Source organism: Pongo abelii, chromosome 5, assembly GCF_028885655.2.
Source record: "Pongo abelii isolate AG06213 chromosome 5, NHGRI_mPonAbe1-v2.0_pri, whole genome shotgun sequence".
NCBI classification, from domain to species: Eukaryota; Metazoa; Chordata; class Mammalia; order Primates; family Hominidae; genus Pongo; species Pongo abelii.
This window is the reverse complement of record NC_071990.2, coordinates 127391383-127410337: the sequence shown is the minus strand read 5'-3', so window position 1 is coordinate 127410337 and position 18955 is coordinate 127391383. Positions and strand designations below refer to the sequence as shown.

At 37.6% G+C, this 18955-nt stretch overlaps 1 protein-coding gene across 11 annotated transcripts in view; it reads right to left on the bottom strand.

The window, feature by feature from the left end:
• Window positions 1–17104, bottom strand: part of TRMT11 (tRNA methyltransferase 11 homolog) — a 273729-nt gene extending 256625 nt beyond the window's left edge. For 5 of the 11 annotated variants that reach the window (XR_008525810.2, XR_010140203.1, XR_008525823.2 and 2 more), the window contains exons 1-7: window positions 16943–17102; window positions 9729–9794; window positions 7499–7572; window positions 5408–5489; window positions 5227–5319; window positions 4858–4992; window positions 3933–4089 (exon numbers count right to left, since the gene is read on the bottom strand). Coding sequence is in view for 4 of the 11 variants with exons in the window: in XM_063724722.1 (XP_063580792.1) it covers window positions 3933–4089; window positions 4858–4992; window positions 5227–5319; window positions 5408–5489; window positions 7499–7572; window positions 9729–9794; window positions 16943–17014 (679 nt within the window). In the remaining 7 variants the exon portion in view is untranslated. 11 annotated transcript variants of the gene reach the window in all.
• Window positions 17105–18955: the final 1851 nt, after the last annotated feature.

Sequence of the window (18955 nt, the reverse complement as noted above, 5' to 3'; positions counted from 1 at the left end):
TTCAAAAGCCTGAAATATACTCTGCTGGTGAGACTGTGGAAAAACAGGGACTCTCCTACAACTGTTGGTAGGAATCCAAAATAGTATAATGGAGACAAATTTGGCAATATCTAATGAAACTGCATATGCACACACTCTTCAACCCAGAAATCCTACTTGTAAGAATTTACCCTAGGACAGGGGGGTCCAATCTTTTGGCTTTCCTGGGCCACATTGGAAGAAGAATTGTCTCGGGCTGTACATAAAATACACTAACACTAATGATAGCTGATAAGCTTAAAAAAAATTGCAAAAATTCTCATACTGTTTTAAGAAACTTTACAAGTTTGTGTCAGGCCACATTCAAAGCCATCTGGGCCACATGTGGTCCATGGGCTGCGGGTTGGATAAGCTTGCCTTAGAGCTACATCTCCAACATTACAAAGGTATTAGTCATTTCAAGCATTATTTGTAACTGTAAAATACTGAAAACTACCGATGTCCAACTATAGGAGATTGTTTGAATAAATTATGGTACATACACTCATGAAGCAAAACTAAAAAAGAATAAAGATAAGCTCCACCAACTAACAGGAAGTGATTTCCAGGAAATACCGTTCAGTGAAAAAAGCAAAGTTAAAACCAACACACACAGTATGATACCTTTTGTGTAAGAAAGTAGTGAAAATAAGAAAATGTATATATTCCATTATGAATAAGAGAATGTATTATCATTACAAAAAGAAACTGGAAGAATCAACTAGAAAACAATGAAGTCAGTCACCTAGGATAGGTGGGAGAACAGGCTGGAAGCGTTATAAAGGTAAAGTGACACCTCTCTGAGTACCACTTCTTGTGTAGTTCTGACTTTTGGAAGCAAGTTCATCTTATACATATTTGAAAATAAAAGTAAATCAATAAGGAGTGAGGGATGGGAGGTAAAAACCTAAAACAGAGGGCAAACTGGAACAAATGAACCCAAATGAATTTTAAATGAAAAGGGAAAAAGCAGGTACAGTATTTGACTTTACTGCCCCTTAGGGTAAAGAACTGAAAACACATCCTGAACTCTTATTCACGGGATTTTTTAAGTGGCATAAGCAAAACAACTGTGAAACCATTTCAGATATAGGAATGAGGAAAAGAGTAAATGTATTGATGTAGATAGGAATCAGGGTTCTCACTGTGCAAAAAGGTGCACATAAACACAGAATAGGGTAGTCAAAAGGAAATCTGTAAGGATTGACTGCAATTTGTAGTATATGTGCAAATTCACAGTGTCTAAAATATGTATATGCACGTGTATGTGCATACGCACAGTATATAGGAATATATACATGTATATCTGCACATTCACTTACACGCATATTGTGTATATATGCATATATATATTCTAGTTTGTCCACTGAAAGGATCTATAATCCAGATTTCATTTCCCTGCTAAAAGAAACAAAAATTCCTTGGAGAAATGACTGATACCAGAGCTTGAACAAATAGAAGAGAAAGGAAGGAAGTACTCCAAAGAAAAAAGGATAGGAACATGTCACAAAGACAGATTCAATGTGAAAGAGCTCTCACTGGGCAAATCACAATTTGAGGAACAAAAGTAATTAAGAAAATTAAGAAATATAATGAATTATAGACCATCGGGGTTAAAAAGGAGAACCCACTAGTTCATATTAATAACAAATAGAAAAACAAATACATAGAAGAGAGGAAAGGGCTTTTGCTTACAGTAGAATAATGAATGTTGACTTGTAACTGTGGAGGGAGCACTGGAGTTGGAAAATCATCCCTTTGAAACCATCAAAGTAAAAACTGGTTCAGGAAAGAATTATCAACGGCTACTAAACCTGACGACCTGAGTGGTGAGAGGAGACTGGATAAGGAATAGAATACTACACGGTCTTAATGTGTCTCTCCACAGATTGCTTAATAGCAAGAAAAAAAATAAAATAAAACAAAACCACCAGTAATTTTACTGTTTATGATTATGAATGGAAAAAAATCAAACACAACCTAGAACACGTGATCAAAAATTACCAATACCAATGCAGGGCAGAATGCCATCATGTACACACCCCTGGGAAGGCCACAAAAGTCACTGATGTAGTGGTCCAGCTGGGAATGTATAATCTAATCCTAATCTTGAGGAGACATCAAACAACCCAAAATGAGGAAAAATTAGATAAAAAATAAAGGGAAGAGAAATAGCATCTTGAAAAGTGCAAATTTCATAAAAGAAAAAAAAGACTTTGGCTGTGTTCCAAATCAAAGACATCAAAGAAATATTAACAACAAAATAGAATACCTGATCCTAGCCAGGAAAGGGAAAAGGATGCTGTCAAAAATATTAATATTACTGGGTCAACTGGCAAGACTGGAATATGAATATCAAAGTACTGTATTAATACATCTATTAACATTGAAAACAGTACTGTGGTTATGTAGAAGAATATATCCTTATTCTTGAGAAATAATTACTTGAAGGGTAAAGGAATGTGATGGATACAACTTTCAAATGATGCAGGAAAGAAAAGATTATGTAAATATAAACAAATAGAACAAATGATAAAGCAAATGAGGCCAAATATTAACAACAGCTTAAACTAAGTTAAGGATACATGCATGTTCTTTGTCCTACTTTTATTCTTGTAGCTTTTCTGAAAGTTTGATATTATTTCCAATAAAAAGTTTAAAATTTGGGGTGAGTTACTTAGGATAATGAGAGTGGGGAAGAAAAGAATATAGAGTATGCTAAGGGTAGGTGATATGGAGAAACTGGCAGAGAAGAAAGACTCACTAGTGAATTAACTCAACAATAAACAGAGAAAGTTATTCCATCAATTAGAAATTTATTGACCTTGATACTACTTATTCCTAAGCATATGTGGTCATATTCTTTAAGATAGTACATGGTGTAATAGCTGGTTGGCAGATCCCAATGCAGAGAGAGGCAGCTCGAAGTTAAGGGCATGAGCTCTGGAGTTGGACTGCTTGAGTTTGAATCCTATGAAACCAATATACTGTATAACCTTGGCCAAGTCACTTCACCTTTCTCTCTGCCATAATTTCCTCAAGCAAATTTTTAAAGTATCTCCATGTTAGTTGTTGTAAGAATTAAACTACATAGTAGCATCAGAATGCATAGCATAGTACCTGATACATTTACTATTCAATAAACGTTAGCTCTGCATCATCACTGCCCAAGGGGAAAGATGGCTACAGGGATAGGCTCCAACCACAAACTGAGCCATAATGAGTTTGGTCAAACAAATTTAAATACAAGTATTTGCTGGGTATGGGCAAGATCCAGCAAAATTGAGTGGAAGTAGGAAAAAGTCTGCACAGAGTCAGATGGAGTTTTAGGACTTCCATAAAAAATTATCCCAATCATATGCACAAAAAACCAAGGTCACTGCCACAGCGACTAGGCTATCTAGCCCACTGATACTTTGACAGTTTTCTTATTTCACACTTACTTATAAACCTCCACAAACCAACTCAAAGATAGGATATATTAACTATTTTTCTCCATCCACATATACAGTTATGAATTTAAACTGTGTGAATACATTTAAACTGGATGAATACTTTTTTTGATCTTGTCATTCAAGTCTTTCTTGCACCAAGAGTTTTCCTATTTAAATAAACTATATAGCTTTACAACATTTCTACAATGTATGGTATTGCAAGCTTTTCTGCTACAAAAAAATTAGATGGATGCTCCCCCCTAGTGGTTTATCTGGAATAAAACCCATAATCCTATCAGCATCATCTTTGAAGTGGCAAAAGTGTTAAATACTAGCTATTACACAAGTATGTGGTTGTCTCTTGGCCACTATCCAAACACAATTAAAAGATTATCCATTTACTCTTTTAGCAAAAATATTACCATGACCTTCATTAATAAGCAACATCTCTACACTAGCTTAAAAGTTAAATAAAAATACCTGTTCCAACAAATGGATCAAAGACAATATCGTTTTCTTTCACTTTTCCATGGTTAGCCATAATGAATGACAAACCAGCATCCATACTTGTATTTCCAATAAAGTGTCTCTTTTTGACACTGTATGACTCAATAAGCTCTCTCTGTCCATCTGCAATCTAAATCAGAGATATTTCTCATGTTAGTATAGCCATACAGAACAGACAAGATAATCACTCACAATAAGACCACTGTATTTTGCTGATAAGAACTTCTTTCCACTTATTACTGCTCTAAACTTATTTATCTAAAATAATGTAATTGAGGTAGTTATGAACAAAGCCTTTTCTTAATGTCATTCCATTTACTTTGTCTTTTCAAAACAAGTATGAACTGCATTTGAATGCAATTATTCCAGAGGTAGGTGTTAAGGTATGCCCATTTCTTTGTTCTCCTACATAACAATAATCTCTAACATAAGTCACAACTTCCACTCACAGCTTCCAATCACCCACTTAAAGCCTCAGAGAAGTCGGCAGAACTGCTTTACAGTAATTCCATTTCTTTTGGAATGGAAGGCCCAGACTGGAAATCTCCACAAATGAGATTCCTCAACTACCACAGCACTCTGTTTTCTCTGCTTTATAAAAAAAAAAAAAAAGGAACAAACAAACAAAAAAAACAGTCCAGATGTTCTGGTAAGTCTTGTTTTAACATTTCCAGGTATACCAACTCCTCCCTATATCTAACAAGCCTCTTGCACTTCATTTAAGAATCTCTGGGAAAACACAAAACAAAACATAATCACATACTCTTCACCAATTTTAATCCATTCAGTAGTTCTGACTCTTTAGCTGCTTTAAAGTTCTACATACAAGTCAACAAAAGGCCTAGTATGTAGCTTTCAAAACAACAAACTGACATAGGTAGAAAGAACACTTGCTCACCCATCTACCAAAATAAATATTATGTGGATTCTCAGGGATGCAGTTTGGGTCCAAACCATAATCCTCCAAAACAGAGAATACATGTTGTGGTTTCTTTAAATTCACTTTTCCTTCAAATGGCAGAAATTCAAGTGCCTAAAGGAAACAAAAGAAATGCTAATGTCTTATAATAATTCACAATGAAAAATGGCACTTATCTAATAACATTACCTTGTAAGCCTGGAGTCCACATTAAATAAAACATGAAAAGCACTTAGCACAAAATGTGGTACAAAATAAACACTTCACAGACATTAGGTATTCCTATATATCAACAATGGCTAGACTGCATTCATCATGTAGGTTTTTTGCTTTGCTAAATTTACTTACATCTATTCGCTTGATTTTCTCTTCTTGTGTCAATGTCTTATTAAAAGTGTGAATCTTTATTTTATATGTAGAGTCCGAATGTAGAAATGGAACCTAAAATAAAAGGAAATCAGTTTTTTGAGCATTTTAATTCTACAGAATCTGCACGCATGCCTATATAAAACCACATTTTACTACGCACCATCTTCTCCACAGGGTAATTCTTAAGAGAACTGTACAGCTCCTCAGGAGATTGTCCATGACCCCATAGTTCAAATATAGACCTAGGAAATAAATGATTGGTACTAACCTCAGTAAAGAACTTAGTTCACACAGGAATACGTACAGTCATTTTACTAGTTCTTTATGCACACTCCACTGATTATTGCCTATGTTTTGCAAAGTATAAATGAATCAGTTATTTTAGATAAATGGGTAAAAAGCTGCAGAAAAGCCAATTATTCCCCATGTCTTCTCCATAATACAAAAAGACTAATGACCAAATAAAAATGTTATTAACATTTAGCTGGCCAGGCACAGTGGTTAATGCCTGTAATCCCAGCATTTTGGGAGGCTGCGGTGGGTGGAACACGGGAGCCCAGGAGTTCAAGACCAGCCTGGGCAACATAGTAAAACCTTGTCTCTACAAAAAAGGCAAAAAATTGGCCAGGCATGGTGGCACACACCCGTAGCCCCAGCTACTTGGGAGGCTGAGGTGGGAGGATCACCTGAGCCCTGGAATTTGAAACTAAAATGAGCCAAGATCATGTCACCCCACTCCAGCATGGACAACAGAGTGAGACTCTGTCATGCATGCGTGTGCGCACGTATGGACACACACACACAAGTTTAGTAACTAAGCTACCCAAAATGTTGAGATCTAATACGGCATATTCCTAGGTACTTGTTATATTTTTCACCTTTTTGTCGTATGCTCAAAATATTTCATGTTAATAATAAATTAACTTTCAATCCCTTCTAACACAGAAAAATTTGAATTTAAGTTGGTTTTGAATCTATGCTTTTATAAAAGTCTATCTTCATTCTGATATAGTTAAATTGTAATTTTTTTCCTTTGCAAATGATTCCTTCCTTTTCTACTGAATTTACAGAGAAAAGGCTCTACAATAATATTAATCTCACTTAGCTATCACTTAAGGTATACCTCAGCTGCACAAAATATATAGATAATAAAAAGCAATTAAAAATCATATTATACAATTGTTAATTGTACCATTAATCAAATATATTAATTAGAACAGTTATGAAAGAAGCATACAAGTTCTTAGTACTCCAGTGGCTATTTTAAACCTAAAAAGCAATTATTCAAAAAGAGTTTTTTAAAAGTTATGTTTCTGTTTTCTAGTCATTTTTATTTCATAAGGCCTGTTAACAAGCTTCACTGTAAAAGATTAAAGGCTGCAGGTAGTTCTCAATAGGATGAAGTTAACTAAATATTGGGTTGTATCCAATTCCATAATACAACAATTACATATGATGATATAAAACATTGCTAACCATGTTAATAAAACTAGATATATGTAAATTTTTATTTGCACTGCATTAGCAAATATAATTTCTACAGAAAGTTTTCAGCAATCTGCCAAAATGTTCAGGAAGAAAAAGCAGCTTAAAGATAACACAAGCTGTTTGATATTTAAGATGCTAGTTAAAAATACAGTTTAATTTTCAAATCTGATGACAGAAAATTTTCCAATAGTACAAAGAAAAAAGAAAGAAAAGAAAAAAAGAGTGGATGCCAATGATAAAGTCTAGAAACACTGAATATAAACAATGAACAGCATCATTACATTAATTTATACCAAGACTTGATACTCATAATTCTTTTCTCTACCAACTGAAACACTAAAACATATCTCATGGCAGTCCTCACTTTTTGTTACTTTACACTTCACTAATCTGCTCATCCAATTAAAAACCATCTACGAAAAAAGGATTTTTGGATTTTCAGCACTTTGGTTATAATTACATGTGGCATCTATCCTGCGTAAGAACATAGTGTTTATATGTCATACTATACTCCTGCATAATATGGAAGTTTTAAAAAATTATTCTAAAACAAATGTGTCTACATTTCCCCAGAGATTCTTTCATCCTTGGTTTCGGCAGGTAATCCTCCTCTGGTCCCCCACCACCACCCAGTGGCAGTTGTATGTAACTGCAAGCTAAACTGAGCCTTCACACTACTTTATGCCAATAGAGCAAAAAACAGGACTGAGTGGTTATGAAAAGTACCAGTATATTCATGCAGGAGAACGTAAGTTTCTCTTACTTGGCACACACTGTCCGTTTCATTAAATTTCTTGCAATATCTTCAGAGGGAATGCTAAGAATCCAAAATGGTGACTAAAAGAAATAACAATATGCAACTTAATTCTAAGTGGCTACATGGCCTCATATGCTTTTATTCAATAAGTCAATAAGGGGAAGTGCCTATTTGCTACTTTCATGTAAGAATATCTGATCTGACTGTAACCAAAATAAAAATCGTTCCAATAGTAAAAAACTAAATTAGAATAATATAGTAAAAACATTTTTATAATGACCCTATAAACGAATATATCCTCAAATGAAACATTAATTTTGTATCTGCCCTTTTATGTAGCTTTATGAAAGGAATTAATGCATATTATGTCCCAAAGTATAATCTTGAAATTCATCATGGCTAATCATCCCTTATAATACAGCTATTTTATTTTTAATTTCTAAGTAATGTATTTCTTAGTTGCTAAATGAGACCTTTTTCTAGGTAGGTGTGGCCATCTGAGGGTGAAGGAGGGGCCCTTTGAAACAACTATGATAGAAAATCATGAGGTACATTATTAAATTCTCATTAGCTTTTACTATTTTATATTTTGTCTAGGGGAAAAAAGCTCCAAGTGCATCAGGGGTGTTTTCCCAATCCTCTATCCCAACACCCAAGATTACAGGCACTGGTAAGCTGCACCCAGATAACCTCTTGCCAGAACATAGCAAAATCCAAAAGGATCCTGACCTCATTTCATCACCCTTAGCCAATTATACCTGCACTCTCCTTCCTTTCCTCCTCCCCTCAATAAGTGAAAGTCATTCAGGAATAAAAGTCCAACACTACAGGACTTTCAACTTAAGCTCCTTCATCTTTTGCAGGAAATCCTTCCTGTCACACCTAGCTTTTTTCTTTTTTCTTCAACTTTTAAGTTCAGGGAAACCTGGGCAGGATGTGCAGGTTTGTTGCATAGGTAAACGTGTGCCATGGTGGTATGCTGCACAGATCATCCCATCGCCTAGGTATTAAGCCCAGCATCCATTAGCTATTCTTCCTGATGCTCTCCTTCCCCAGACTCCACCACCCCCAACAGGCTCCAGTGTGTGTTGTTTCCGTGGACATGTCCATATGTTCTTATCATTCAGCTCCCACTTATAAGTGAGAATACGTGGTGTTTGGTTTTCTGTTCCTGCATTAGTTTGCTGAGGATAATGGCTTCCAATTCTATCCATGTCCCTGCAAAGGACATGATCTCGTTCCTTTTTATGGCTGCACAGTAATGCATGATCTCGTTCCTTTTTATGGCTTCCATGGTGTATATGTACATTTTCATTATCCAGTCTATCATTGATGGCATTTAGGTTGATTCTATGCTTTGCTATTGTGAATAGTGCTGCAATGAACATATGCATGCATGTATCTTTATAATAGAATGACTTACATTACTTTGGGTATATACCCCGTTTTTTTCCTTCCAATATTTACCCTACCCAACAGAAAAATTCAAAATAATCCAAACAAGAAAAAATATTTTCATCTTAGTATTACTTTTATTGAGAAAATTTTTAAAGCAACCTGAATAAAATGAAATGGTTAATTATGGTAGAGCTAGTCAACGAAAAATATTATGTAGCTATGTTAGAGATAAAGGCCAAGTAACAACTTAGGCCTATATTGACACTATCAGGTGAGAAACACAGGCTGCAGAAGTAGAATTACAATAGGGAAAAAAAAGTACATGAAAAAAAAAAGACTGGAAGGCAGCACCCCAAATTATAAGTCATGTCAAGGAGGAACTACAAATTATTTTTTCTATTTTCCAAACTTCTGTCAAACACTGATAAACTATAGTTTTATGCAAAATACAAAGCTCATAAATTCACAGTCTTATACAATGCATAATTTGAAATTTTAAAATGATTCTCAACACAAGCCCAACATCCTGCTAAATTCTAAATTCGAATTCTAAACACAGCTCACCAATGAAGCACAGCCCTTTTTTAGGTGAAAGGACAGATACAAATTATGACACAACTGTTGACTAAAAATTTAAAACAAATAAAATACTAGAAATAAATCTAAATTACTTAACAAAACCGCAAATTTTCCCAAAATATCCTCTTTATTCCACTGCCTCTCAAAACAGATACAAGTAACCATACAAATATAAATTTAAGATATGCACTTCTTCTCTTCAAACCCAAGGCTCTATTTCTAAATATACTCCATATGGTCTAATGAAAATTTAACTTACCTTTCCATAAGTTTCTTGACTGCTGCCAAACTGACCTCCAAAAAGCGAAAGCAAAGACTTTATTTCCTGTATTGAAAATATTATAGAGAAAATATATTTTAACAAAAGGAACTAAAAATGTACTAAGGGAGACAGGTATTACATGACTAAAAAATAAGAGTAGGCTGATGATGTAACTGAGGCATCTAAGCTTCAACATCAGACAATTACAGTTAAGGGTTCAGAAAAAATCTAATAGTAAAAACCACAGGTAAGTAATTTCTGAGAAATTTTCAACAACAGAAGAGTTAGGAAACACTTGATCAAAAAATTCCCTGATTTTGAAAAGGAAAAAAACAGATCACACAAAGTGCAGATTAGTAAGACTGACAATTGATGAATAAAGTTAAACTGAAAATCAGATGATTTGAAGATGTTTGGAAAAGAAAAAAATAATCAGCCAGGGCATACCACTATGTATTCATTAAGCACAAATAACTATCTCATCTTCTTTCTGCATGAAGTTACAGAACTAGAAAAAGAACTAACATAATAGATACTTTAAAAGCTTCATTCATGCAAAGTTGAAATCTGTCCAGATAGTGTTTATATTCTTTGAAGCAATCACTTTGTACTGATAAACCCAAATAATTATACAAATTTTATAATTTGTATGACTAACAAGTTATCTCCTTAAATCACATAAAACAAGTAGAATCACACTCTTCCGTATAGGTCTTACGGAAGATGGAACCTAATGAGAGGTAAGTGTCCCACTGCTGGCTTCCTACTATTCCCTTTCCTCCCAATCAGAAGGAAGAGCCTTTAACACCAAGCCCACAGCCATCAAAAGGGAAAATATACCCAGACCAGGAAGTCCCCCACTCCAACACCAAAAAGAATGAGAAGTTCAAGCTACTAGTGCCACTTCTATTTTTTCTTTGTCTATGCAACAAATCATTTTTTAAAATTCAGTGTTAGAAGGGGCTGAATTCAATCCAATCAGATGGATCGACCAAGAACTATCACAGACTACTGATAAATCAGTGAAGGAAGCCCAAAGGCTATTTTGCAACAAGGAAAACACAAATCTGAATAGGAGATATCATGAGACTTAGAAGTTAAATAGACCATAATCTGATTATCAGCTCTTCCAAATACTAGCGATGTGGCTTTATACAAGAATCTTAAATCCTCCAACTTTTAGTTCCCTCAAATGTAAAACAGGAATCATAGCTACCGCATCAGGTTAGGTGAACTATAAAGAGAGAAGCATAGAACCTAGGCAGTTATTAAGGGAATCAAAATGATGAGGACCCTGATAACTGTCCTAGAAGTCCAGTGGCTCAAGAAGTCAACCAAGACTGATAGAGTTATAGCACTTAAAAGAAAAAAAATAAAGTTATAGATTAAATTACTTGATCTTGCATGACTGTTGTTTGTTCTATATTAAAGCACATTGTAAAGTCAGTTTTACATTTAAAACATCCAACTACAACCAAGTTAAAACACCGAAGTTTGCTGCTCCTGGAATATACTGTTAAAAAGCTGCAACAAGCTAAAACACAAAGATCCTAAGAGTTAGGTGAGGAAAAAAAGTAAAAGATTAAAGTTTTATGGCATAGCATTATCTCTGCCACCCAAAACTTAAGCAGCCACCTAAAACTGAGAATAAATATGATAACCCAAGTTTCAAATTGAAAAGCAAAACATGTTTAAACTACTTCATCAACCTACTTGGAAAAAGCAAAACACAAAATGTTCATTAATCTTATGGCAAATTCAACTTTCCAGTTGAGACTCTTTCTACATTAGGAATAAAAAATAATTTATATTGAACATTGGATATAAAAATGTAGCATGATCTGGGGCATGTGTGATGCATTAATTCCATGAGCTTTTCTATTATTTCAGCTACTTGCTTTTTCATCCATTTAAAAGGTTGCTTCAGGACAAGCAATAAAACCCAGGAGTTTGAACTTTAGTAAACGTTATTTAGTACAATAAGTACTACATTAAGTAGCTGCCAACTATACTTGGCCCTGATTAACTCTATCAGAGGTAAAACTGGACCACGCTTATATTCCTGATCTCTCATTTTAATTCATAAAAGCAGCCATTCATTATAGCTTCCTTGTTTATCAGTTCTAATGTAGTAGATGGGCCCAAAAGTATAGACTGTCCTTTGGATTGCCTTTCCCAGAAGAGATTCTATATCACTGATTTTAATATTTTAAGCAGCCAGGTGTTGCAGCTCCACCTGCAATCCCAGCATTTTGGGAAGCCGAGGCAAAGAGATAACTTGAGACCGGGAGTCTGAGACCAACCCTGGCAACACAGTGAGAGCTCCCATGACCCCATCTCAATCCCACCCCCTCGCACCAACACTCAGCCTCTGATCAACACCTGGCTCTACAAAAATAAAAATAAAAAAATAAGCCAGACATAGTGGTACACCTGTAGCCCCAGCTACTCAGGAAGCTAAGGTGGGAGGATGGCTTAACTTGGGTCTTTGAGGCTGCAGTGAGCCACGGTCACACCACTGCACTGTAGCCTGGACAACAGAGAGAGAACTGTCTCCAAAAAAAATTTTTTTTTTCTGTTTTTGAGATGGAGTCTCACACTGTCACCCAGGCTGGAGTGCAATGGTGTGATCTCGGCTCACTGCAACCTCCACCTCCCAGGTTCATGCGATTTTCCTGCCTCAGCCTCCCGGGTAGCTGGGATTACAGGCGCACACCACACATCTGGCTAATTTTTTGTATTTTTAGTAGAGATGGGGTTTCACTATGTTGGCCAGACTGGTCTCGAACTCCTGACCTCGTGATCTGCCCACCTCAGCCTCCCAAAGTACTGGAATTACAGGACTAAGCCACTGCGCCCGGACCCCCAAAAAATTTTTTTAAGCAACTAATATGTGCAAGTCCCTGATCTATGTAAAAATACACACACATTTATCTTAGGGAAATTTCGGTCTAGTAGAACTAACAAAACCACCTCACAACTGAAATGTAAAGTGTAAAAAACAGTACATGTTCTTAAACAGGTAAAAGCAAAAAAGTATTAGAGTACAAGAGAGTAAAAGATTACTTCAGTTTGAGAAGTAAAGTTTCATGGAAACTGCCTTAATCCCTGAAAAAAATCTAACCCAATGACAGAGAAATTCAACTTCCAGGGATGGCAAAAGAGGTAATTCAGATTAAGCCTCCTGCAGAAAAGAACTAGAAAAGCTGGCCATCTAATTGAAGGCATAGAAAGATAACAAAAATTACCAAACCAACATCCAAGAGAGGACAAAAATTCCAAGGTGGAGCCACTTTTTCACTGAGACATTTACAAATCCAAAAACAGCGGCAAGAGTGAACAGCCCTTCTGAGTGACCAATAGAAAGGGAAAAAAAGAGAAAGGGCCACCCAGGGGGAGAAAAGGATACTTGATGAACCACCTAATTTACACTAGGATGTCAAAAAGCTACACTCTGTGAGTACATGGGAATCAGAACACAAACAGGGCTTAACACCTGAAAACGAGTTAAACCCATCCTAGATTCCTCATGCTCCTATGGGTTCTTATCTTCTTCAAAAGGATGTACATCATCCCAGCCCTCAAATTATTTTTTCAAATAAATTTTCAAATACGGCATCTGGCATATATTTAAAAAATAGCCCAGCACACTATATTAAAGAGAACCAAAAGAAACAATAGAAACAGACCCACAGGATCCCTTTTATCATGTACTTTAACATAACTACGCTTTCTACATTGAAGGGGATTGAAGAAAAAAATAATTTTGGCAGAGGAGGAAAAACTACAAAAAGGAAACTGCGGATCTGAAAAATAATCATGTAAAATATATAAAGCTAAAAGAAATAAATATGTGATTAACTCTAAATGAATACTTACTATGTAAAAATCAATAAAGAATGGGAAAGACCCAAACCAGACTAAAGGGAGCACGGGGAGCAAAGGTGAAAGCAGGAATTCAGGGAATAATGAGTCAGTTCTGGCAGCACTAAGGACTAGGTGGGCAGTGAAAGCACAAAGGAAAGAACCATGCAGTGGTGGACCTTGAATGCCTGACTAAAGATTTTCATCTTAAGAATGAGGGTGTAAAACAGAACAGAGTTTTTGGAAGAATAAACTGGCACAAGGGTAATACACTAAGAAGAATTTATGACAGAAAAAACAAGTAAAAACCACCAAGTATTAAGGTTGTTATTCTGAAGACCACAGTCTAACCACTCCATTGTCAGTGCATTGCCTTACTTTACACAGTCACACCCCTGAGCCTCTCTAGTTCTGGTCCAGTATTCTCTAAGTGGTATCTTTTCTCTAGTACTTCAGAATTATCTTTCTAAAACACAAATGATCTTGTCACCTCCTGGCTTAAAATGAAAAACAGTCAGTGGCTACCCACTAAATCTAAAAATCCAAGCTCCTGGCCAGGTGCGGTGGCTCATGCCTGTAATCCCAGCATGAGGCGGGTGGATCATAAGGTCAAGAGATTAAGACTATCCTGGCCAACATGGTGAAACTCCGTCTCTACTAAAAATACAAAAATTAGCTGGGCGTGGTGGTGCAAGCCTGTAGTCCCAGCTACTCGGGAGGCTGAGGCAGGTGAATCACTTGAATCGGGAGGCGGAGCTTGCAGTGAGCCGAGATGGCGCCACTGCACTCCAGCCTGGCAACAGAGCAGATTCTTTCTCAAAAAAAAAAAAAAAAAAAAAATCCAAACTCCTTAGAATTGTGTCAAAACACTTGCAAATCTAGATCTTACCACCTTTCTGGCCTCAATGCCCACTACTTCAATCTTCCTCCCCAAGCCTTCCAAATTATCATAACCAATCACACCTCTGTGCCTTTAAGCCTGTTTCTGTTTCTCACAGAAGGGGGCTTTCCAATCCTCTTCACCAACAGAGCATGTCCTTTGTCAATTAATACTTAATTAAAAATTTATTTCCCCCAGAAACTCAAAACACTAATACTGAATCAATGCCACAGTCTTCCTTCATGACTCCTAAGGCCCATGAGTCAAACACAACTGAAGAAAATCACAGAATCTTAGCATGATTACAGATATACGACTTTCACCTTCAGCTGGTTTTCAGCATTGCTCTAATACCTATGCTCTTCTCCACTCAATCGTTTTACTTTTCCTTGTCAACTCTCCCCTTTGGTCTCAATGACTATTTCAAGTTTTACTATTTGTCTCTATTTCCCCATTCAACGGCTGGCCCATCATCTCTCAAAAAATAACTTCCACCCATTCATTACCTACAATACAGGCCCTCAGGCAACTACTCCACACCCACCCTAACTTTCCTTGTCCAATCTCCCCTCCTACTGAAAAAAGAACCCCTGCCACCATGCCCTTATATCCCTTCTCTTCCCATCAGCCTACAAATACACTCAAGCTCAATCTCATTCTCTCCATGGGAGAATTCTCCTTTCACCCTAGGTCCTCCTCAAACTGTTAACCAATTTCTTACTTTCCCTTATGCTCTAGCTAAGGGCACTCAGTCTATCCTATCTCCCCTTCCTCACTTTCCAGTGATTACTAAAGCAAGCCACCTGGCTTCTCCTACTAAAACTCAACATATCTGATTTAGCAAAATTCACCAATTAATTATCTTCTAATTGAGACTATCAATGACATTTTTGCATTCTTTTCTCACTAAAAAGCAACTGCATTCGACATTATCCATTTGTCCCTGCCTCCTATAATTTTACCCTTCTGATTTCTGCGGTCTGACATCCTTCTGGCACTTGCCCATCTTCTTCATGGCCTCCTCCGACTTTCCCTTAATATCAATGCTTCCAAGCATCTATACTTGGCCCACTGCTCTTTTGACCTTATCCTTTGAGTAATTTCATCCCCGCTCCTAGTTTTCATATGAAGAAGACTCCCAAATATTTATCACTAGTCCAGATCACTCTGCCATACTCTATGCATATTCATATATCCACTGCCTCTTGGTCATCTCAGGTTGATGTTACACAAGCACATCAAATTCAGTGTAAACAAAATTTAAATCTTACATCTGCCTATGTTCTCTATTTTAAATGGAGACACTCCTATCTATATACACCCCAGGGGTCATACCTGACTGGTGCCCCTTTCCCACATATTCAATCAATTCAGCCTTAATGATTGTATGGCCTAAATATTTTCCCAGTCTATCGCATCCTCTTACTCCTTGCCCTAGGTCAGACCTTCTTAATCTATTAACAAGACTATTCCGAGAGACTCCTAATCTCTGGCTCAAGTCTTATTCTTTTCAAATCCATCCTCCATAGTGTTGTCAAACTGATTTAATTTTGTGGTCACTTTTTTATTTAAGGCTCTTCAATAAATCCCCCTTCCAAGCTCCAGGGTATTCAAGGCTTTCATTTTCTGGCCTCTATCTACTTCCCCTGCCCTCTTCTTACCACTCTCTGCCACATAACTAGTGATCCAGTAATAATGAACACCTTGTAATTCTAATTTACTGATTTATCTCCTTGGCCCTCTAACTCCTATTCATCCTTTATTTCAAGTGTTATCTCCTCTGGAAGCCCTCTTAAAGGCCAACATCCCCAACCCCTCAGGTAGATTAGATTTCCCTTCCACGTGCTCTCATATTTCCATGTGCATCTATCACTGCACTTACCGACGCTCTTTTGTCATTCTACGCCTATGTGTCTGCTCAACCCGTAGTCTAAACAGTAAGCTCCTAGAGGGCAGAGGTTGTTTACATCATCGTTATATGCCCAGCGTACCGATCTTCGACTACATGCATTCTGAAAACGTTTCTTGAATAAATAAAACACTCTTCTCAACTTCTCCATCATCTAACCCCCACCACCATCCCCTCCACTGAGCTTGATCCGCAGATTCCAATACTTAAAACACCAGCCTGTGCATTTGTTAGCTGTCTCTATTCTCCGCTAGACGAAGAGCTCCGGGAGTGAGATGACCGGTCATATTCACCTGCCTAATTCCAGTACTTGGTACACGGGCAAAAGAATGAATGAAAACGTTTAAGCAGGCCGAGGGGTTTGGTCTCGGACTTCTCTCACACACACCCTCCGCCAAGCTCACCCCGCCCGAGGACTGGGGACGCGTGACCCGCGCTGACCAGCGAAGACCCCCGAATCCCAGCTTCCTCGGGCTATGCAGATCACCTCCACCCACACACCCACTCCACTCCAGCGTCCTCTTCCGTCGGAAGTTCCGGAGGGCGCTACGAACTCACCGGCAGGCGGAACTCCAGATGCTCCTGCGCCATGAGGAGCAGATACCTGTTAAGGGTACACGACAGCGCCATTGCAGCTGCCCACCGTGCGCCTGCGCGGCCGGCGCTAGGTCCCACCTCTTTCTCCCTCCCAAAGCCGAGTCTCCACTGAGACAGAGCCTGAAGGGCCGGAAGCGGAAGCTCTGCGAGGCAGGCGCTATCCCGTCGTTTCTCGCGCTCCGAGTCCGAAACTCTGGCCGCTGTGGGAGGGGCTTCCTCACCTGCGAATGCCTGGTGGTTAGGGGTCTCCCAGCGCTGGTAGCTGGTGAGTGGGGACGCGTGGTTTTCAGGAGCAGCCTGTGACAGTAAGACAGTATATTTCCTAGTGATCTTTCCACTTGGAGTGTGCTTCCAGCTTTCTCTACAGCCCTTCAAAACCTGTTCTTCAAAACTGGACTGAAATTTCACCATTTCCTTGTAGGTTTGTCTAACCAGCACAGCTTTGGGAACTGATTTAGTTGAACCAGTCATTTAACACTTAGTATACTTTTCGTATTTATGTAACAACTTTTCGAGAGCACATGCCTTATAACCCAATTATAATAAACTCTTGAGGTCTGAGATAATCTCTTATGGTTCACTCTATTCTTAACAAAAACCAAAAGAATGTCTTCCTCAAAGTAGGCAATAATTATTAGGTTGTGTTATTTGTTAGACTCAGGACTAAATCCACAGCCAGCCATAAATTAAAACTTGGAGAAAGTTCACACTGGCACAGATTTCATAGCAGATAGTTTATAAAATATATTTTAATTGCATATTCTATGTATATATGTGACTTTTTTTTTTAAGACAATCTTGCTCTGTCACCCAGGTGAGTGCAGTGGCGCAATCATAGCTCACTGTAACCTTGAACTCCTGGGCTCAGGGGATACTCCCACCCTAGTCTCCCAAAGTGCTAGAATTACATGCTCAAGCCCTCCCTCCAGGCTATTTCTGCTTTTGAGAGTACTGAGCCCCTTGCCCTATTGAGAATTCTTTTGCATTCCTCTGTGGTGTTGTACAAGGTGCAAAAGAGTATGTATCTGGCATATCCCCAGCGGCATGTGCCAGAAACGTAGTTGATGCATAGTGGTAGTGATTAAGAACATAGGCTGTGGTGTCAATATTAGATTCAAACCTCACTTCCACCATTTACCATGTATATGCGCTTAACCTCTCCGAGCTTGAGTTTTCTTTTAAAAATGGAAAAACACACTGCCTCCTGCAAAGGATTGTTACAAGGATTAAGTGGAATAATGTTCATAAAGTGTTGAATATAACATCTGGCATATTGAATGGGGCCAATAAGTGGCACTTGACATTTTTCTTAAGAAAATCACATGAGAATTTTTGTTAGCAAGAGATCTGTTTTTGTTAGGAATATGTCTCAAGTTCACTTGTGCTAAGTGACTCTCAGAAGCATAGCTGTCTCTTGACCCCAAAACTTCAGAAAAGGGGGTAAAAGTACTTTGAGACAAGAAAAGAAAGTTGTTTACTATTTGAGAAGAGAGGCCAAGGTTGGGACAGAAAACCAATGAGATGTTGGGGGAATGATGTGCAGTGCTTGATATGCCCCATCCCCAGAACTTGTCAAATCTTCAGCAAAATTAATACGGAATTTTGATGGGGCAACTTTATAGAGAATATCAAAGAATTGCTGATTTTCATGCCTGGATTAATATTATGCTATATAAAGACAAATGAGACTACAAGGCCTGGAGAACCCAAATGGAATCAGGTGTCCCTGATTTTTCACCCAGCTCCTTTGTGCTACAGTTCAGGACTAAATCTATACTAAATCTCCATCTCAGAAACCAGCAGGAGAGTATTTACATCATGAATCTAAATTGTTGGATACCTTGTCTGGAGAAGTAGAGATTAACCTTGCACAGGCCACTAGAGTTAGTGTAGAACTACTGTGACATCAATGAAACTGCCTTTGAGGGACTCACAGCCAGACCTGTTCAAAGTTTTTGAGCTTACAAGAGTGGT